The 22540-nt window shown below is 40.2% G+C and overlaps 1 protein-coding gene across 1 annotated transcript in view; it reads left to right on the plus strand.

Annotated features, from left to right (window-relative positions):
- The window catches only part of LOC109916808 (fibrillin-1-like), a 589008-nt gene that overhangs the window by 366936 nt on the left and 199532 nt on the right, over positions 1–22540 (plus strand). The window contains exons 22-26 of the mRNA XM_048617021.1: positions 11690–11914; positions 15745–15870; positions 18746–18874; positions 20761–20886; positions 22209–22334. Of these exons, the coding sequence (XP_048472978.1) occupies positions 11690–11914; positions 15745–15870; positions 18746–18874; positions 20761–20886; positions 22209–22334 (732 nt within the window). The remainder of the gene's footprint in view (positions 1–11689; positions 11915–15744; positions 15871–18745; positions 18875–20760; positions 20887–22208; positions 22335–22540) is intronic.

Genomic DNA, 22540 nt, shown 5'->3' on the forward strand with positions numbered 1-22540 from the left:
GAAACGTCAGCCTTTCTGCTCCTATGATGCTGCTTGGCCTTCTGTGTTCATCCAGCCCTGCACCTTGTTGTCTCGGATTCTCCAGCATGTGCAGTTCCTTCTATCCTTGATAAAGTCAGGATTAGATCTGAGAGAATAGAGTGCAACAGGATTGGATGGAGACAGGTTAGATTGGTTGAGGGGAGCAGAGAAGTTAAGGCAACCGATGTCACATCAACAGTTCTTGATGAAAAAATCAAATACAAATCAGAGGTCAGAGGGTAAGTAACCGAGACAGTGAGGAAGGTCTGCAGAATAAGGAGAGGACTCCTGTCTAAAGAATGAGCGTGGAGGTGAAGTCAACTGAAGAAGATTTCAAAGTCATGCAATGTTCAAAATTTATTGAAGTGGGGATGCAAAGAAATAAAACCGACTCCCTTACTGAACACAGATTGTTCAGTATTGGACAGGTAAGAGGGTAGAGTGAATAGTTTTGTTTCCATTTTATTTCAGATCATTAGCGCCCACAGTGCATGGCATTTATTTTATAGGACTAATAACCTGGGATGTGTGTGTTGTGTTATGAGGAGCGGTTGGTTAGAATAGACTTGTACCCTATTCACTGGAAAGACGGCAGCTGAGAGCAGACATGATAGAGGTCTACAAAATTGTGAAGGGTGGATAGCCAGAGGCTTTTTCCCAGCGTTGAAGTTTCAATTACAAGGGAGCACAGGTTCAGGTTGAGAGGGCAAAAGTTTAAGGGAGATGTGCAAGGAAAGTTTTTCACGCAGATAGTGGTAGGAGCCTGGAATGCACTGCCAGAGGAGGTGGTGGAAGCAGGCACATTGGCAACATTTGAGAGGCATCTGGATGGTTACATGAATAGGGAGGGAATAGAAGGATTCGGACTGAATAAGGGCAGAACGTTCGTTTTTTCAGTTTAGTTAGGGCATAATGATCGGCACAGGTTTGGAGGGCCAAAGGGCCTGTTCCTGTGCTGTACTTCTCTTTTGTTCTTCTTTAAATGCGCTTCGGAGGGTCGGTATAGACTCGATGTGCCAAATGGCCTGCTTCCACACTGTATGGATTCTATGATTCAATGTGATATCGAAAAACCTCTGACTGTACTAAATATTACAGAAGCTATGGGCCCAGATAGTATTCCAGCAATAGTTCTGAAGGCATGTTCCAGAACTAGCTACATCCCTGTCTAAATTGTTCCAGAACACTGCAGTATTGACATCTAGCTGGCAATGTGGAGAATTATCCAGATATGTCCGGTCCACAAAGAAGCAGAACAATTCTAATGTTTCCAACTGCTGAGCAGTAATCTTATTGATGTTTGGTTTGGATTCCATCAGGGCCACTTGTACTTGGTCTTATTGGTTTAGCCTTGGTCCAAGAATAGACATGAGCTGAATACCAGAGGTGAAGTGAGAGGGACTGTCCTTGACATCAAGGCTGCTTCTGACCAAGTGTGACATCAAGGACCCCCAGAAAAACTGAAGTCTTTGGAATTGGAGTTGGCAGGAGGTGGAGACAGGGAGCTCTCCGCTGATTGGAGTCATGCCTAGCACAAAAGATGGCAGTTTTAGTTTTTGGTGGTCAATCATCATTATCCTAGGATTTCATTGCGGGTGTTCATCAGTGTAGTGTGCTACCCTCAACTATCTTTAGCTGCTTTACCAATTACCTCCTCTCCATCATAAGGCCAGAAATGAGGATGTTTGCTGATGATTTCACAAAGTTAGCATCATTTATGACTCCTCAGTTACTGAACCAGTGAATGTCCATGTATAGCAAGAGATGGACTGCTTGCAGGCTGATAAGTGGCAAGTAAAATGTGTGCCACAAGTGCCAGCCAGTTATTAAATCAAACTCTGTCCTCCTTCAAACAAGAGAGAATCTAAACATCACCACTTGAAATCCATGGTATTAACACTGGTGAATTCCCCCAGTATCAAAATCCTGGAATTACCATTGACCAGAACATGAACTGGACGAACCATATAAATACTGTGGTTATAAGAACAGATATGAGACTAAGAATTCTGCAGCAAGGAGCTCATTCTTGTTTCATCAAAGCATGCCTGCCATCTACAAGACACAAGTAATGAATGTGATGAATTACTGTCAAATTGCCTGGATGGGAATGCTCCAACCGTAGTCAAGAACGCAATACCAACCAGGGCAAAGTAACTTGTTTGCCGAGCACTCCACCTACCATCTTCAACGTTCACTTCCTCCATCATCCTCTTCATAGTGGCAACAGGTGTGTACCTTCTACAAGATGCACTGTAGAAATTCACTAAGGCTCCTTTGACAGCACTTTCCAAATCTCTGACCTCTACCACTGAGAAGAGCAAAGGTAGCAGATGCATGGAAACATCACCACCTGCAAGTTCCTCTCCAAGCCACATGCTATGCTAACTTGAAAATATATCACTGTTCCTTCACTGTCTCTACATCCAAATTGTGGAACTCCCTTCTTTTTGACAATGTGAATGCCCTATCTCCCATGGACCTAAGCAGTTCAGGAAGGCAGTTCACTGCACTGTCTCAAAGGCAATTAGTGATAATAATAAATGATGGCATTCCCTGAAATGATCACATCCTGTGAATAAATTTAAAAAATCTGAGGGGAGATTTAGCCATTCCTTATCCACTCCAATTTAATCAACTGCAAATGGAAATGGACTGCCGTACTATTATGAGTTTAGATGGAGAGGAATTTGTTAAATGTGTTCAAGAAAGCTTTTTCAGTCCAAATGCAAATGAAAAAATAAGGAAAGGGAGAGGGGTAGCATTATTGGCCAAAGAGTACATTGCAGTACTGGAGAAAGAGGTTGCCCCAGAGTGTCCAAGCACAAAATCAGTTTGGCGAGAACTAAATGATAAAACTAGTACAGTTAATTGTTAGGTGTAGTCTATAGATGACCAGCTAATGGAAAGCATGTAGAAGAACAAATCTGCGGGTAAATTACAGAGAAATGCCACCATTATTGAGTCGTTATAAGGGAAGATTTCAACTACCCAAACATAGACTGGGAAGTCGATCCCCCTCTCAATCAAGTATACAGTTTTGAATATTGTTGGGAGGGAATAACCGCTCAAGGAAAAATAGTAGCAACACCTAGGTCTTTGGCACCAAGACTGGCTCTGCTGTAAAGCAGGATATCGCAAAGTCCAAGCGGACATTTGTGATTCTTTGGCTGTGAGTGAGACTTCAGAATGGTGGCCTATGGCCAATGTCATGCTTACCTTCATTGGAAGGGGCATGAGTATAAGGATAGGTAAGTTATGCTGCAGCTTTATAGGACTTTAGTTAGGCCACACTTGGAATATTGTGTACATTTCTAGTCACCACACTAGCAGAAGGATGTAGATGCTTTGGAGAGGGTACAGAAAAGGTTTACCGGGATGTTGCCTGTTATGGGGCATTTTAGCTATGAAAATAGATCGTGTTGGCTGGATTTGTTTTCACCGGAATCAGGAGGTTCCGAGGCAACTTGATAGAAGTTTATAACATGTGAACGGCATGGATAGAGTGGAAAGTAGGAGGCTATTTTCCCAGGATGGAGGGGTCAATGACGAGGGGACACAGGTTCAAAGTGCGGTGGGGGGTGGTGGGGGAGCAGTTTGAAAGAGATGTGTGAGGCACGTTTTTCACACAAAGGGTGGTGAGTGCCTGGAACATGCTGCCAGAGGAGGTGGTGGAAGCAGACACAATAGCAGCATTCAGGAAGTACCTGGATGAATACATGAATAGGAAGGGAGTAGAGGGATACAAATTCTGTAAGTGAAGACAGTTTTAGTATGGAAGGGCAAAATGTGTTGGCACAGGCTTGGAAGGCCAAAGGTCCTGTTCCTGTGCTGTATTGTTCTTTGTATGGTTTGTTGTCTCCCTAGTCCTAGGGTCAAGGACATCTCGGAGCAGTTGCAGCAGATTCTCAGAGGAGAGCGTGAGCAGCTGGAGATCGTTGTATACATTGGGACCAGACATAGGTAGAAAAGTGGATGAGGTCCTGCAGAGTGAATATAGGGAATTAGGCAGGAGGTTAAAATGCAGGACTCCAAGGGTAGTAATCTCTGGACTACTCCCAGTGCCACATGCTAGTGAGAATAGAAATTGGCTGAGGAGCTGATTCAGATTTTTGGAGAAGTGACCTATTCAAGAGGGACAGGTTACACCTGAACTGGAGAGGGACCAGTATCCTCGTGGAGAGATTTGCTAGAAATTAAACTAGTCTAGTGGGGGTGTTGATACCCTAAGTAGTTGTGAAATGAGAGACAGTTGTGGCTGGTCCAACAGTTAAAGGGAGCAAGTTAAGTAGACAAGGCAGGCAACAGCACAGCAGAGAACGAGGGAAGACTCGTGAATTAAACTGCATCTATTTCAATGCAAGAGGCCTGACGGGTAACGCAGATGAACTGAAGGCATGGATGCGAAGATGAGACTGGGATATCATAGCTATTACAGAAACATGGCTGTGAGAGCAACATGACTGGAAGCTTAATGTTCAGGGGTATAGGAAAGATAGAAGGGGAGGCAAGGGAGAAGCAGGAGTGGTGTTTTTGATTAGGGAAAACATCACAGAAGTACTTAGGATATTCCTGGGTGATTGTCCAGTGAATCTAAATGGATGGAACTGAGAAATAAGAAGGGGATGATCACTTTGAGGGTTATTGTGCTATAGGGTCCCCAGTAGTCAGCGGGAAATTGAGGAACAAATATGTAGGGAGATTGCAGATAGCTGTAAAAATAGTAGGGTTGTAATAGTAGGGGATTTTAACTTTCCAAACACAGACTGGGATTCCGTACTATTATGAGCTTGGATGGAGAGGAATTTGTTAAATGTGTTCAAGAAAACTTTCTCAGTCCAAATGTAGATGACCTAATTGAGAAGGGGCAAAATTCAGCCTCCTCTTGGGAAATAAGATAGAGCAAGTAACTGAGGTGTTAATGGGGAAGCACTTTGGGACCAGTGACCATAATTTTAATAGTTTTAAAATAGTCATGGAAAAGGATAGGCATATTCCACAAGTTGAAGTTCTAATTGTAAGTGGGGCAAAGCCAATTTTGATGGTATTAGACATGAACTTTCAAAAGTTGATTGGGGGAGGCTGTTCGCAGGTAAACGTACGTCAGGCAGATGGGATGCTTTCAAAAGCAAGATAACAAGTGCTCAGGGATAGCATATTCCTGTTAGTGTGAAGGCCAAGGCAGGAGAAGGGAACACTGGATAATTAGAGATATTGGGGCTTTGGTCAAGGAGAAGAAGGAGGCATGTATCAGGTATAGACAGCTAGGATCAAGTGAAACCTTTGAGGAGTATAGGGGGTGTAGAAGTACACTTAAAGTGGAAATAGGATATGAAATAGCTTTGGCAGATAAGATAAAGGAGAATGCAAAGAGATTCTACAAGTATTTTAAGGTCTAAAGAGTTACTAGGGAGAGAATAGAGTCCTTTAAAGATCAGTGAGGCCATTTATGTGTGGAACCACTGGAGATGGATGAGATCCTGAGCAAATATTTAACATCAGTATTTACATTGGAGAAAGACATGGAAGCTAGGGAACTTGGGGAAATAAATATTGATGCCTTGAAAACATTCCACATTAGAGAAGAGGAGGTGCTGGAGGTCTTAATCGCATAAAGGTAGATAAATCCACAGGACCTAATCAACTGTTGTCTGGGACATTGATGGATGCTCGGGAAGAAATTATGGGGCCCCTAGCAGAGATACTTGTATCATCACAGCCCTAGGTGATGTGCCAGAAGATTGGAGAGTGGCTAATGTACCATTATTTAAGAAATACTGCAAGGAAAGGCCAGGGAACTACAGACTTGAACTACAGACTTCAGCCTGACATCAGTCGTGGGTAATAGCAAGAACTGCAGATGCTGGAGTCAGAGTCAATACAGTGTGGAGCTGGAGGAACACAGCAGGTCAAGGAGCATCAGAGGAGCAGAAGAGTCGACGTTTCAGGCCTGGACTTTTCATCAGGACCAAAACGTCGACTCTCCTACTCCTCTGATGCTGCCTGACATGCTGTATTCCTCCAGCTCCACATTGTATTGATTCAATGGTGGGAAAGTTGTTGGAATGGATTCTGAAAGATGGGAGCTACATGCATTTGGAAAGACAAAGATTGATTAGGGACAGTCAGCATGGCTTTATGTGTGGGAAACTGTATCTCACAAACTTCATTGAATTTTTTGAAGAGGTAATCAAGAAGATAGATGAAGGCTACATGGACTTTAGCAAGGCCTTCAACAAGGTAGACTGGTTAGTAAGGTTAGATCACATGGGATCCAGGGAGAGCTAGAGGTTTATAAAATCATAAGGTGAATAGCCAAGATCTTTTCACCAGGATAGGGGAGTCTAAAACTAGAGGGCATAGGTTTAAGGTGAGAGGGAAAGATTTAAAAGGAACCTGAGGGCAACTGTTTCACCCAAGGATGGTGCATATATGGAACGAGCTGCCAGGTAAAGTGGTGGAGGTGGGTACATTTGTGTAGGCGCTGTAGTGGGGTGACTTATAAAACTTTTCACTGTATTTTTCATGTAAAAGTGAATGTGACAATAAATTTCTATTCTACAATTACAGCATTTAAAAGACATTTGGACAGCTACGTGAATGGGAAAGGTTTAGTGGGATATGGGCCAAATGCAGGCAGATGGGCCTGATTCAGTTTTGGAAAGTTGGTCAGCATGGATGAGTTAGACCGAAGCGTCTGTTTCCATGTTGTATAACTCTATGACTCGAAGTGTTCCTGGATTGCATGCAGGAGAGGTTCCTACAGCAGTATGTTTCCAGTCCAACAAGAAAGAATAAACTGTTGGACCTGGTTACTGGAAATTAAGTGGATCAACTTTCAGTTGGGGGAACACTTAGAACTCAGTTATCATTATATTGTAAGGTTCAGGATAATGGTGGAGTATGATACTGGCCTTGAAAGACATTACAGTCTAATTGCTGACACTCTGGATAAATTGGCATTAAGATGTTGCTATGGTCAGGACTGGTAGCTGATTGGATATTGGTCAACCAGTTGGCCAATCAAGGTAGGATCTGCTGCAAACCAGCCAACCACAAGAATTTTGATTGAGAAGGGAAGAAGAAAATGACTGGATCTGACTAGGTTTTGGTAGGAGATGGATTTTTTTGGAAACTTCTGGACAGTGCTGCTGGGTTTTGCTCTCTCTATTCTCACTCAAGCTATGGAATTCTTAAATGTTCTGAGAAAACACTCCCAGTTAGAAAGAAATAAGTAAATAATTCTGGGACTCTGCTGGAACTGTTGGTATTAACTGGTGGCTTAGAATTGAACCAAGGTATTCATTTCTACTTGCTTATGAACAACCCGTTGTCTAAGCATTTCTGAAGGTCTGGTATCCATCATTTGAAATGGCTATTCGACTGGCAAATTACAATTATTTTCTTTCTAATTTATCCCTTAATTGTATTTGCCAGAATGCAAATGGAGATTTATGATCAAAGAAGATTGAGCTTTAGATTGCAGATACTAATTAGATTGCTTTGTTGTTTTTCTGCAGTGTGTTAAAAGTTACATTGTTAATAATAAATTGTTAATTTCTGTTCAGGTTACAAGCTTTGTGTCCAAGATCTGTTATTCATAAATTCTGGCCAGGAACAAGGCAACCATGGCTGACTAAGGAAGTCAGGGATAGCATAAAAGCAAAAGAGAAAGCATATAATGTGGCGAAGGGCAGTGGGAAACCAGAGGACCGGGAAGCTTACAAAGACCGACAGAGGGCAACAAGAAAAGAAATAAGGAGTTAGAAGATTAAATATGAGGGTAAGCTAGCCAGTAATATAAATGAAAGCTGTAAGAGTTTCTTTAAGTATATAAAGGGCGAAAGAGAAGCAAAAGTGGACATTGGACCACTGGAAAATGACGGTGGAGAGATGGTAGTGGGGAACAAGGAAATGGCTGAGAAACTGAATAATTACTTCACGTCAGTCTTCATGGTAGAAGGCACGAGTAAAATATCCCAAAAATTCAAGAGAGTCAGGGGGCAGAGCTGAGGATGGTGGCCATCACCAAGGAAAAGGTGCTCGTAAAACTGATTGGCCTGAATGTGGACAGATCACCTGGACGAGATGGACTACACCCCAGAGTTCTAAAGGAGATAGCTGAAGAGATAGTAGAAGCGTTAGTGGTGATCTTTCAGGAATCGCTAGAGTCAGGGAGGGTCCCAGAGGACTGGAAAATCGCTAACATGACACCCCTGTTTAAAAAGGGAGTAAGGCAAAAGATGGAAACTTACAGGCCAATTAACCTAACCTCGATTGTAGGTAAGATTTTGGAGTCTGTTGTAAAGGATGAGATTTCTGAATGTTTGCAAGTGTATAGTAAAATAGGGCAAAGTCAGCATGGTTTCATCAAGGGGAGGTCATGCCTGACAAATCTGCTAGAATTCTTTGAGGAAGTAACGAGCAGGGTAGACCAAGGAAAGCCAATGGATGTTATCTACCTGGACTTCAAGAAGGCCTTTGATAAGGTGCCACACAGGAGGCTGCTGAGTAAGATAAGGGCCCGTGGTGTTAGAGGCAAGGTGCTAGCATGGATAGAAGATTGGCTGTCTGGCAGAAAGCAGAGAGTGGGGATAAAGGAATATTTCTCAGGATGACAGCCGGTGACAACTGGTGTTCCGCAAGGGTCAGTGCTGGGACCACAACTTTTCACTTTATACATTAATGATCTAGATGAAGGAACTGAGAGCGTTCTGGCTAAGTTTGCTGATGATACAAAAATAGGTGGAGGGAAGGTAGTATTGAGGAGGTGGCGAGGCTTTAGAAGGATTTGGACAGGTTAGGAGAGTGGGCAAAGAAGTGGCAGATGGAGTACAACGTGGGAAAGTGTGAGGTCATGCACTTTCGTAAGAAGAATAAAAGCATGGACTATTTTCTAAATGGGGAGAAAATTCAGAAGTCTGAAGTGCAAAGAGACTTGGGAGTTCTAGTCCGGAATTCTCTCAAGGTAAACTTGCAGGTTGAGTCAGTAGTCAGGAAGGCAAATGCTATGTTGACATTTATTTTGAGAGGACTTGAATATAAAAGCAAGGATGTACTACTGAGGCTTTATAAGGTGAGGCTTTATAAGGCTCTGGTCAGGCCACATTTGAAGTATTGCATGCAGTTTTGGGCCCCATATCTCAGGAAGGATGTACTGGCCCTGGAGCGGTTCAGAGGAGGTTCACGAGAATGGTCCCAGGAATGGAAAGCTTAACATATGAGGGACATTTGAGGACTCTGGGACTATACTCATTGGAGTTTAGAAGGATGAGGGGGATCTAATTGAAACTTTCAAAATACTGAATGGCTTGGACAATATGGATGTTGGGAAGATGCTTCCATTGTTAGGAGAATCTCGGATCCGAGGGCACAGCCTTAGAGTAAAGGGAAGACCTTTTAAAACGGAGATAAGGAGAAACTTCTTCAGCTAGAGAGTGGTGAATCTATGGAATTCACTAAGACTGAGATAGATAGGTTCTTGATTATCAAAGGGATGAAGGGTTACAGGGAGAAGGCAGGAGAATGGGGTTGAGGAACTTATCAGTCATGATTGAATGGTGGAGCAGACTCGATGGACCAAATGGCCTAATTTCTGCTCCTATGTCTTCTGGTCTTATGGAACAGTCAGCAGTTTTAAGGATGATTGAATGTTTAATTTCATTATTTGCAAATCCAGTGATAGTGAGGTTGATTGGTTTGGCTTGCTATTCTTGTCTTGTAAAAAAAAATCAAATAAGAGAAGCAAAAAAAGGATTTACGAGAAAAGACTGGCAGCCAACATAAAGAGGTATCCCTAGGTCTTCTATGACCATATAATTTTTATAAGATTAGTGAAAGAAGAAATGGGACTGAGTATGGACCAAAAAAGGGATATAAAATTGGGATCATGGAGCATGGCTGAGGTGTTAAATGAATATTTTACATTCCTTCTTACCAAAGTGGGACATGTTGCCCAGGCCATGGTGACAGAGAAAGAAGCTCTCTCTAGAAGGGTCCAAAATCGATAGCGTAGAAGTGTTGGATAGACTGTTGGTCATTAAAGTTAACAAGGCACCAAGACCAGATGAAATGCATCTAAGGACTTCGAAGGAATTGAGAGTGGAAATTGTATGGGCACTGGCTATATTCTTTCAATCTTCCCTGGACCAGGGAGCTGCTAGAAAACTGGAAAACTGCAAATGTTAAAGTCCAGTTCAAGAAAGGTTCAGAGGAAAAGCTCAGCAATTACAGATCAGACAATTTAACTTCAGTGATAACAAGGTGTAGAGCTGGATCCAACTCTACACCTTGTTATGTCAGATTTTCCAGCATCTGCAGTTCCTACTATCTCTGAATTTAACTTCAGTGCTGGGGAAGCTTCGAGAGACAGTTATTTGGGATCAAATTAATAGTTAAATGGAAAAAAGTGGGATTGATTAGGAAAAGTCAGCATGGATTTCTAAAAGGCAAAATCATGTTTAACTAACTTGCTGGAGTTTTTGAAGAGGTAACAGAAAGGCTCAATGAGAGTAACAAGGTTGAAGTGGTGTACATAGACTTTCAGAAGATCTTTGAAACAGTGCCACGCAACAGACTTGTGAAGAGAGTTATAGTCATGTAACAAAAGGATCAATCTCAGTATGAACATAAAATTGACTGAGTGAAAGGAAAATGACTAAGGGTTGATGGACATTTTTTGGGCTGGAGGAGTGTTTATCATGGAAAGGTGTCAGTATTAGGACACTTGCTTTTCCTGATATATATTAATGATCTAGATCTTGGAGTGTATGGGGCAACTTCAAAGTTTGCAGATGACACAAAACTTGGAAGAATTGTAAACAGTGAGAAGAACAATGTAAAACTCAGGAGCAACATAGCAGGTTCATGGAGTGGGCAGATGGGTGGCAGATGAGGAACTTCAGTTATGAGGATGGATTGGAGAGGTTGGGACTGTTCTCCTTGGATAATTATTTAGGTAAGAACAATGTGAAATGGTATGGAGAAAAAGCAGAAGGTTGACACATGATAATGACGTTTTTTAAAAGAAGCCGGTACAGGCCTGATACACCAAATGGTCACCTCCTGTGCCATGGCACCTCTGTGATTCTGTGAAGTTGTGACAGCCATAGAATCAGATCTTTGTCTTTTACGTGATCATAGTATGCAATCCAATGTAAGTTTCTTATTAGGTCATACAATATGATTCCATATAAATGTAACATTCCTTTATTTTGCATTCACAATTCAGTGTAAGAACTCAGGTGCCATGCATTATATTTCCAGCCTGACTACAGCAAACAGTGTTTGATGAAAACATGTGCCACTTGTACCTTTGGCCTCTATATTTTATGTATACTAACACAAAACTATAAAAAGACAGACAATGCAGGCATGGAACATGAAAATATAGTTATCTTCATATCGTGGAGCATGAAAATATAGTTATCTTCATAACAACTTCAGATGATTCTGTAAGCTCTTAGTCATATATAGAATCAGGTGGCCATTCAGCCCATCAAGACCATGGTGGATAGATGTCAGTTTGTACTTGTGTACCTATGAAAGGCCATTTACTTGAAACATTAGTTTTGTTTATCTCTCTAGAGATGTTGCTAGACCTGCTGAATATTTGAAGTAACTTTGTTTTACTTTTATATTAACCTTTATTAACATTCAATTTGGTTAGATATTCGTTTGGAGCACTGCTATTTGAAATATGATGAAGATGAATGCATAGAACCTTTAGCAGTCCGATTACGCATTGATGCTTGCTGCTGTTCTGTCGGTGCTGCTTGGGGACCAGACTGCGAGAGATGTCCCAAAGAAGGCACAAGTGACTACAAAGCTCTTTGTCCGCGAGGATCAGGATTTTCTAGCAGAGGAGAACCCAATGGGAAACCTTTGCTAAAAGGTAAAAATAGTTCAATAAAATAAAGCAACTTTACAGTTCGTAACCTTATATAGTTCAGAGAATAAATGCAGTATATTCTGGTATAAGCAATGCAAGGTTTTCTCAAGGCATGTGGAATGAGCAGCAATTTGGTAGATTCTGACACTCGACTATCTAGACTTAACACAGAAGGATGTTATCTCTAAGCTAACAAAGAGGAGAAAAACAGTGATGCTGTAGAACTGATGATTTATTTTGCCATTATTTATAATTGTATATTCACAATCCAGTTCTAAATCCTGTTCTGAATCATGATTAATGCAGAATTAACTTTAAAGAAAAGCTACACTTGAATCTGGATTCCACATGTATCAGGATTTCTGTTAAATACAAACAGCATATTCAATCAGTAAATATTTGTAAGACAACTAGTTGAATTAATAAAATTAGAACAAAAGAGGGGCACATTCAAAATGTTTGGGTGAGTGGAATTTGACATTTTGGGTTACTTTGTTGAAGTCTGGAAGTGGATTGACTAATTTAAGGTGCAGTATATTTATTAAAATATAGTGCCTAACTGAGGTATCTTAGAAAATAGAACTATAATGAAACATAGTTAAAATTCTATGATGAAGCTTTTCTTATAATAATACTTGATTAGATGAATTATGGGAACCAGGTGTCTATGACCCAAGATGGAGCATTTACACTATTACTTGGGCAGAATTGTAATCACATAAAACTAATCAATAAGATAAGAACTGATATTGTATTTAATACAAGTAAACAGATAATTTGACCCACCAGCTTTATGGCAGTGTGTATCCTGCACATGACCACCTCCCTCTTGGATTTACAACCTGAGCTAAACAGGACCGTAAAAATGAACCAAAACAGAAGTTGCTGGAAAAGCTCAACAGGTCTGGCAGCATTTGTGAAGAGAAAATCAGAGTTAACGTTTTGGGTCTGGTGACCCTTCCTTAGAACTTGGACCCGAAAAGTTAACTCTGATTTTCTTTTCACAGATGCTGCCAGAACTGCTGAGCTTTTCCAGCAACTTCTGTTTTTGTTCCTGATTTACAGCATCCGCAGTGCTTTCGGTTTTTGTACTGTAAAAATGAAACCGAATAGTGGAGAAATTTATAGTGCAAAAGACTACACTTTTGTAATGTTCTGTTTCATTAGTATGTTTTCCTTGTAAGTTAAAGAAGAGAAATGAAATGCAGTTGGATCATTCAAGAAGATTAGTAGGAATTTTTAGTATTAAAATATTTATGACTGACACTAAATATTGGTGCAGCTGATTGCAAGAACGAATGTTCTGTCCCAAGTCCCAACTGCATGTCATGAGGGCCACATTCCATCACACCTGTTGCAGTTGTGGTGTTGAAAGATACTATGCAATCATGAAGTACTTCCTCAAAGGAACAAAATTAAAATTGGGAGACAAGAGAGAGCTTGCCTCTGGGCAGCCAGTTTACAACAGTTGTGTATAGTTCCAGGAATATTGTTCCCAGATGGTGCATGGTAAAATAGGGCTGAATCAACATGGCTTTGTCAAGGGAATTCATGCCTAATAAATCTGATCGAATTCTTTGAAGAGGTAACCGGCGGGTTACACAAAGGAGAGCCAGTGGACATGATCTATTTGGATTCCCAGAAGACCTTTGACAAGGTGCCACACAGGAGGCTGCTAAATAATATAAGAGCCCATGGTGTTAGTTATTGGTATAGATAGAGGATTGGTTGACTGGCAGAAAGCAGAAATTATTAATAAAGGGGTAGTAAGAACTGCCGATACTGGAGTCAGCGATAACACAGTGTGGAGCTGGAGGAACACAGCAGGCCAGGCAGCATCACAGGAGCAGGAAAACTGATGTTTCAGGTCGGGACCCTTTTTTTTCTGAAGAAGGGTCCTGACCTGACACGTCAGCTTTCCTGCTCCTCTGATGCTGCCTGGCCTGCTATGTTCCTCCAGCTCTACACTGTCTTATTAGGAATAAAGGGATCTTTTTCAGGGTGGCAGCCAGTGACTAGTGGAGTTCCACAGGGGTCAGTATTGGGACCACAACTATTTACGTTATACATTAACAATCTGGACAAAGGAACTGAGGGCATTGTTGTTCTGGTTGCAAATGACCAAAAGTTAGGTGGAGGGACACTTCTGTGATTCTGTGATAGTTTTGAGGAAGCACGCAGGCTCCATAAGTGCTTGGACAGGCTAGGGGAGTGAGCTAAGAAGTGTCAGATGGAATACAGTGTGCGAAACGAGATGTCGACTGTTTTCTTAAAAGGTTAATGTGTGTTTGTTTGGCAGTTAAGAAGGCAAATGCAATGTTAGCATTCATTTCAAGAGGGCTAGAATACAAAAATAAAGGTGTACTCCTGAGGCTGTAAAGTTTAGACCTCATTTAGAATATTGTGAACAGTTTTGGGCACTGCATCTAAAGAAAGCTGTGCAAATTTTGGAGGGAGTCCAAGAAGGTTTACAAGAATGATCTTGGAGATGAAGGACTTACCATGCGAGGAACGGTTAGGACTCTGGGTCTGTACTCAGTGGAGTTTAGAAGGATGAGGGGCGAATCTGATTGAAACTTACAGGATACTGAGAGGCCTAGATAGACTAAACATGGAGATGATGTTTCCGATGTCACTGGCTGCCACCCTGAAAAAGATCCCTTTATCCCTAATAAGACAGTGTGGAACTGGAGGAACATAGCAGGCCAGGCAGCATCAGAGGAGCAGGACGATAAACTACGAACAGAGGGCACAGCCTCAGAGTGAAGGATTGACTCTTTAGAACTGAGATAAGGAGGAATTCATTCAGCTAGAAGGTGGTGAATCTGTGGAACTCATTGCCACAGCGGGCTGTGAAGACCAGGTCCTTCAGTGTATTTAAGACAGAAATAAATAGGTTCTTGATTGGTGAGGGAGTCAAAGGTTACAGGAGAAGGCAGGAGAATGGGCCTGAGAAACATGTCAGCCATGATTGAATGGCAGAGCAGACTTGATGAGCCAAATGGCCTATTTTTCCTCCTATACCTTTTGGTCTTATGGTACACAGAAGCCCTGAAGAGGGGAAGGACCAGTCACTTCAGCTGAAAGTAAAGTACGTAGTTGATTCAACTTTCTCTATTTCCCTTAATAAATTAGATTAACATTAAAAATAGTATCTATTAAATCATTAGAAAGGCATTAAGAAAGAAATATTTATTCTTTGCATGTAACTGGACAAGTGCAACATTAACATTGCAATGCTAGATGCATTTGACAAAGGGTTTAATGTCTAAGTCTGAATTTTCTTTTCTTAAGTGATACAGTTGCTTTTTGTTACGTAAATGTTACTTAAACACAATTGGGAGTTGTGACTCTGATGAGCATTCTTACATGTTATTTCAGCTGTTTATGTATAATTGCATTAAATTACTTAAAAATGAAATTAGCACAGTACCTGTGCTGATGTGTTTAAAAGTTGCAGATGGGAATTTTAGACACTGCCACTACCAATAAAAAAAAAGGTCTAGCACATTCTCCTTGCCCTAAGGTTAAGAATGCAGTCTCTTCCCTCCCCATCTTGACATTGCACAGCAGTTCTGTTTTATTGAGAGTAAATGAGGCAGAAGCAGACTCTAGGCTTACATCGAAGTTTGTGACCTTAAAAATGTGATGCCAGATAGAAAACTAAACTGCTTATTAATGTCATCTTGTACATAAAAATAGAAACAAATAAGCTGTTGCTTCAGATTTCAAAGTACAATGCTGCTTATGCAATAAATTTTGTATTGCTCTAAACTTGATGTTCAGTGGAAATGAGTGTCTCTAAAAATAAATGTTTCATCATTTGTTTCTAGATATCAATGAATGCAGGACTATCCCAGGTATCTGTAGCAATGGGAAGTGCAGAAACACTATTGGGAGCTTTAGATGTAAATGTAATAGTGGCTTCGCCCTTGATTCAGAAGAAAGAAACTGTACAGGTAAGCCACTTACTTACCTAATCGAATCAGTGAATATCAGTCGTCTAGAAATAATAATGATGTTGTGCAGAGTTATGCTGTGAGGAGGAAAAGAGAATGCCTCACAGAAGATTTGTTTTGCACAAATTGAAAGCTGTGGTGAAATCCTTAGTTTTATTTATTCTTGCCTTTGGATAAATATTTCGAGTATTGCTGAAAAAGGATACATTTTGTCTCAGGTTTTCATGTTGCACTCATCAGGACAATTTGCAAGGAATATCAATGTAAAGGGAAACCAACATTTACACTGTATAAAAGGAGAGTACTGATTGGTTGGCAGGTGGACTCTTATTGCTAGAGATGTTGTCATGGATATGCGTCAGGTAATGATAACCAATACAGTTAACTGCCAAGCTTTCTGATCTGTTAAGGCATTGCCCTGAGAAAGAAATCAGTGTTGAAACAGGCAAAGTGCATGTATATTTTCTTCCCATCTGCAAAGATCAGGGCCTTCTGTATTAATACAGGTAATTTCTAGTCCACGCAAATGCGCCACACTCTCAGTGCACAAAATCAGTTATCAGGATACATTTTTGCACACTCAACTTTAATTAGTAAATGTTGTCAAATCACAGAATTGCATCTAATGGTAGACACTTGTGAGTTTTGCAAGCACAGGTTGATTAGTTGTGATCAGTTCCATGCATGATGTGAAGAACCAGGGGATAAGCTTGCTGGAAGCATCCTGTTATTAATGAACACCAATCTTGTTGCTACTGCATAGGAGCAATATGAGATGGTAAGCTATTCTGGTTCATTTCTCAGAATATTAGAATATTTTAGTTTTGAAGTTACAACATGGCTGGGAGCAGGACAGTCAGAAGATTTTCAGGAAGCAAGTTTAGAATTTCTTTACAAATTGGAGTTTTAACTCCACAGTATATCCCCTAATCAGTACAGCGTGCTTTGTTTTAGCTGGCATCTTTTGAAGCAGTACTCTCGATAAACTAGCAAAAATTATATACCTGAAATAGTGGAGGTTTACTGTATTATGGCAATCTCTGCAATGTCCACGTAGTCAGTTGAGGATGCAAGTGACAAGGCTCTCTGCCAATGAGTTTCATTTAAGGCAAAGTTGCACTATTACCTGTGATTTATGCTGTAAATAAAATATAGCAGTGATGTTTCAATTACTTAGTGTGTGTTTTTACATTGATTATGTGGCCCCCTTGATCAACCGACACACTCCTGGTCCCATAGGTGCTGGTTAATAAAATGTTTGCTCTATTACGGATCAGTTCGCAACCTAGAGACCACCCTGATTTATACAGGTTTGGCAGTTATTGGGAGCATGTCCAACCTCAGAGTCTCAGGCAGGCTTCTAGATACTGGAAGGAGCTGTAAGGTATTTACATTCTGAATTTAGATGAATCTATCAGGTTTCCTAACTGTTGACAGTTAAAGTTGAAAAGAAGAATCATAGAATCCTTACAGTGTGGAAACAAGCCCTTTGAACCAACAAGTCCACACCAACCTTCAGAGCATCCCACCCAGACCCATTCCCCTATAATCCACACATCCCTAAATACTATGGGCAATTTAACATGGCCAATCCACCTGCAAATCTTTGGACTGTGGGAGGAAACCAGAGGAAACCCATGCAGACACAGGGAGAATGAACAAACTCCACATAGACAGTCACCCAAGGGTGGAATTGAACCTGGGTCCCTGGCGCTGTGAGGCAGCAGTGCTAACCATTAAGCCACCCTGCTGCCCCAAGAGTAATAATGTTTTGACTTCAGTGTGCCTCCTTGGAGAAGATTTGCCACCCACCCATCTTCTGGAATCAGTCAAAATTAGAAATAGGCATTTTTGAATTTGGAAACAAATTCCCAGACTTTAACTCTCTCCCTCTGTCCCAAACTCAATTTTTTTGTTAAAATTCCCCTTTAGAGAGAAATTAATTGACATTGCATCTATTTTTGAGGTGCACCTAGGGAAAATTTTGCTGTCCTTTGTTGGCATATTTGAAGGTGGCGGATGGCTAGCCTTCCCAACCATACCCAACCTATCTCCCATGTTAGCTCGGGTGGATAAGGGGGTTTAGCTTAGCCAGCTACTTACCTTAGACCTATTAAGGCCTTTAAGTAGTCAGTTAAAGGCCACATTAAGGCTTCTTTCCACCTCCGTTGTGATGGGTAAGGGAAGGTGGAAGAATTGGCCAATCTGCTACTTTTTTAACCTGGGTTAACCCTCCTGAAAAGCACTTCTAATCACATTGGTATAGTAGAAAAATACATCTGCAGCTCTGTGTCTTAGCCACACCTCTAACATTCCAATCAACTCTCAACAGTCCTTCTTTGTACTACTCTCTATCCCTTGGCCCAATATCTACTTACTCCTAGATCTGCCCATTCTGGCTTCCAGAACTGCAGCTGAACCAAACAAAGTTATAGGCCTAAATATTTTGAAATTCCTTCCTCCTGTAGTTAACATAAGTTGTCATCGCTGTTAAAATATCAAAGGAAGGAATAAATTGCTGGAAGTTATCTTTCAAGCAAGTTATCTTTGTAGGAAACAGCCACAAACCTAGCTAGCAACACGTATCATAAAACTACAGGTGAGACATTTGCCACTGATCTTTTCCAATGTATTAGGTTATCTGTTCGCACTGGCTCAACAAATTTGTTTTATGTTCTTACCTGTGCTATATTAAATTTGATGATGAAGAGGGATTTTAATCATCAAAAATTGTAGACAAACATATTCATCAAGAATTATCAGAAAGCGGAAATATTTACTGAAACTATGCATGCTTTAAGAGAAAGAATACTTCCTGCCTAGTTCAAAATTAAAGTAGCATTTTATCCATGACTAACACAATTCTTGATTTCAGATATTAATGAGTGCCGTATCTCCCCCGATTTATGTGGTCCTGGAACTTGTGTTAACACGCCTGGAAGTTTTGATTGCGAATGCTTTGAAGGATATGAAAGTGGATTTATGATGATGAAGATCTGCATGGGTAAGTTGCAAGTGAGAGAAACAATAGTATAATTTATCAGTTATTTGCCTGAATGTTGCAGGAAACTAGTGTACCACTGAAGTGTCCATAATATTTGTATATGTTGTTAAACCTAAAAAAAATCTACTTTGAAAGATTTAATTTCAGTGTCTAATTGTGTAATATATAGTTTGTCACATATGCATGGCCCTTTGTTGCCTGAATTGACGCTGTTCTAGTCACCACTAAGCGACATGGTGCATTTGGAAACCACAGTGCCATATGTGTCCTTAGCTAAAACTGAGGAGACTTTGAATGTACATAAGTTGTTTCCCCACAAATTGAAAGTGAGTCAGCTTAACAATGATATACATTCCTAAGGCCTTGCTTTCAGAGCACTATTTGTAAAAGCTTAATTTCAGGTTGCTTCTTCATTTTAACTCAAATATAAATTACTTGAGATTTGGGAAGGGAAGGCAGAGATTTTTTTTTTAATTAAGTAGGTTTTCCACCATGCATTCTGTGCAGTAGCCTAATTCCCCCTTGGAAAATAACTGCTGGTCATGGGGTGTTAACCACTGCAAAAAATTGACCACTATTGAGTTTACATCACAGTCTGCTACAGCTGATGCATAATATCAAAGAATAAGTGAAAGTGTTTCCCAAAGGAAAACAAAAGTATGTATTTCACTGGCTAGCATTTTCATGGCTATGTAAAGGTTTCAGTATCTTTTGATCTTCAGGTGTTGCTAAACTTACTTGAAACCTCTATTATTTGTTGGTTTGTTTTGTCTGAAGTATGTTGTATATGCCTATCTATCTATGCAGTGACTTTCCCTCATCTTTCTTTGTGTCATTTTCCATTTGCATACATTTACCTTCTGTAAAGAATGTTTTTATTTCCACCTGTTTGTTACCTCATCACAGCCAGGAACAACGTAAGGGCATTGGGATACTAGAGTATTGACTAAAATTTGTCACAATTCCAACTGCACATCAAAATTCAGCATCCAGTGCTGGACTTCCACACACGTGGACATAATGAAGATGGGAACAGACTTAGCTGTAATGCTTCTATGTTTCATTAGACCAATGACACACCCCATTAAGGATTACAGATGACAAATAACCACCCAAGAAAAATGCTAAAAGAAATGCTCCAAGTTCATTGATACCAATGAAATCATTTTCAAATAAGATATAGACCATCTGCACTAATTTAAGATTCATGCCAGAGTGCTTCACAAAGTGTCGTCACTAAACATGCTGAAGTGTACTGTATATTTTTAATATACAGAAAAACTAACATCTTATTTCAAAACACAGATTTTAAGCATGTCCAATAAATAATAGACATATTAACTACTTCTCTAAAATCAATACTTTCAAAATAGTTAGATACCAATTTTTTGAACAAAATCATAATACTAGCTAGTCTCCCAAACTTTCATTTTTTCCTGAATCTGAGGCTAAGTGCTGCAACATAGCCTAATGGCTTTCTCTGCCACGGTTCTCAGATAATGTTTAAATTAAAACATTGATCTGTAAATGTCATGTGGTGGTGCAAGTTAAAATTGAGGATGTCCTTGGAAAGGTGTCAAAGTTGTGATAATCACTTTAAGAGAAAAATTTGTGCCTCAAGGTGGAACTTTACTGATAATTGATGTAGCAACATTCAAGTATGTTTAGGAAAAATGTATTTACAACAGTAAAGTTACAATGGTTCTTTCCCAGATACATGTACTGAAGATTAAAGTTGGAATATGTTTCAAATGTAGACACATAATAGACATGTATGAGAAGTTATTTTTGCTGTCGACTCAATTTGTGATTTACAGTGCTGATGCATTGTCTTATACTCAATCCTTGTGTGTTATAAATTTCAAAAAAAACTTCTATAATTATAGATATTAATGAATGTGAACGAAATCCTGTTCTGTGTCGTGGTGGTACCTGTGAGAATACAGATGGAAGTTTCAAGTGCATCTGTCCTCGTGGCCACGAAGTGTCTGCAGATGGAACATCATGTATAGGTAAGCTGCAATGAGTGACTATACATGAGAACTGTTATCCAAAGTATACTTTTGAAGGATAATCTCAATTTACTAAAACAGCATGGTTTTGCATATTCGGCAATAAAATTTCCAGAATTTTACAATAATTTGAACAAAAGAAAACCAACTACGTTATGTTGGTTTAATGGTATTAAGAAAAGAGTTGCAGTTATTTCATGACAAAGCATTTGGCAAGGTTTCTGGGCAGTCTTCCCACCCCTTAAATGATGTGGGCCATGGCAAGAAGGTTGAGTAAATCATGAGATGTCCAGCAAAGAGCTTCTCACATCGACAGCAAAATTTCCCTTTTCCAATCAAGTATTGAATGGTGAGACAAACTTCTCTTAATTGATTGAGAATGTGGGAGATGTCAAAACCTGTGTGGTTGTTAGAGAAGGGTACCAAGAAAGGATTTGAGGGTTCACTAATCATCATTGACCTTCTTCTTACACTGCTGGGTGTTTCTCTGGAAGGTTGAGATGCACTGATCCAGGTAGAAAATTTGGATCAGCTGGCAGAGTCTTGTCTCATGGTCTCCTGTGCCTAGGGATAAGAGGACAGCTCTCCTCTGTGCCACACCATCTACCAGGTCCTCCAGTTTCTTGTCCACGAAGCGAGCACCAGATTAATCTTATCTGTCAACTCCAGGAAAATTTAGTGGCCATGCAGGGCAGTTCCAGAGTGCCAATACTTGACCTGGTGCATTGTGGCTTTTTAAATATCCTGCCAGTGCCAGGAACCCCGGGAGGTCCTAGCAGCAGCAAGTACTTCTTACAGTGAGTGGCAGAATTAGACCATAGGGGCATGGTGCATTGTTAATGAGATGTGTTTGAGACAATAGCACTGAAAACACACCAGGCCTAGCAGAGAGAAGCCCTCCATCAGACTCAACGAAATGGCACTGATTCGGTTGCTGGTACAATTCAGTCTAATCTGTTTGCTTATAAAGCAGGAGGATTATTCTTTGAATCAACTTTGAGTGCATAGTTTGTATCTGTCCCAAACTGCAAACTAGGTTTACAGATTCCTGCCTTACTAGAGAACATGATTATATACAAAAATAGATAGATGTCTGATACTTGTTTCAATTAATGGAAATAGAAAATATGAGTATCAGTAACATACACAGTCTTAACTGTTTTGGCCTTGCAGTTAATCTTTTCTCTTTATCTGAGTTAATAATCAAACTTAGTCACTGCTGCATTTCCCAAAATGCACAATCTTTAGGATCAAAATGCATTATCTGTCTTTTTACGTTTTTAACATATTGTCCAGTTTAACCATTTCAAATATTTTTATAGATATTAATGAATGTGAGTTGAGTAACAACCTTTGTAAAAATGGACGCTGCGTCAACATGATTGGACAGTACCAATGTGCTTGTAATACTGGATATCAAGCAACACCTGACAGACAAGGTTGTGTTGGTAAGTGCACTTAAAACTTACTAAATTATTAAATTAGTAAGTTATTAAAGTAACTAAATTACAAGAAGTCACTTTTCATGGACTGGTGGAATGGTGCTTTGTACCCTTGAACCCCACAAAAGTAAAGAGCACATTCATGTTGAATGCTTAGCACAGGATAGGCAATCTACCTTCCATCTATCAAGAAAAAGCAAAATTAGATGGAT

This window comes from Rhincodon typus, chromosome 36, assembly GCF_021869965.1.
Source record: "Rhincodon typus isolate 14 chromosome 36, sRhiTyp1.1, whole genome shotgun sequence".
Taxonomy (NCBI): domain Eukaryota; kingdom Metazoa; phylum Chordata; class Chondrichthyes; order Orectolobiformes; family Rhincodontidae; genus Rhincodon; species Rhincodon typus.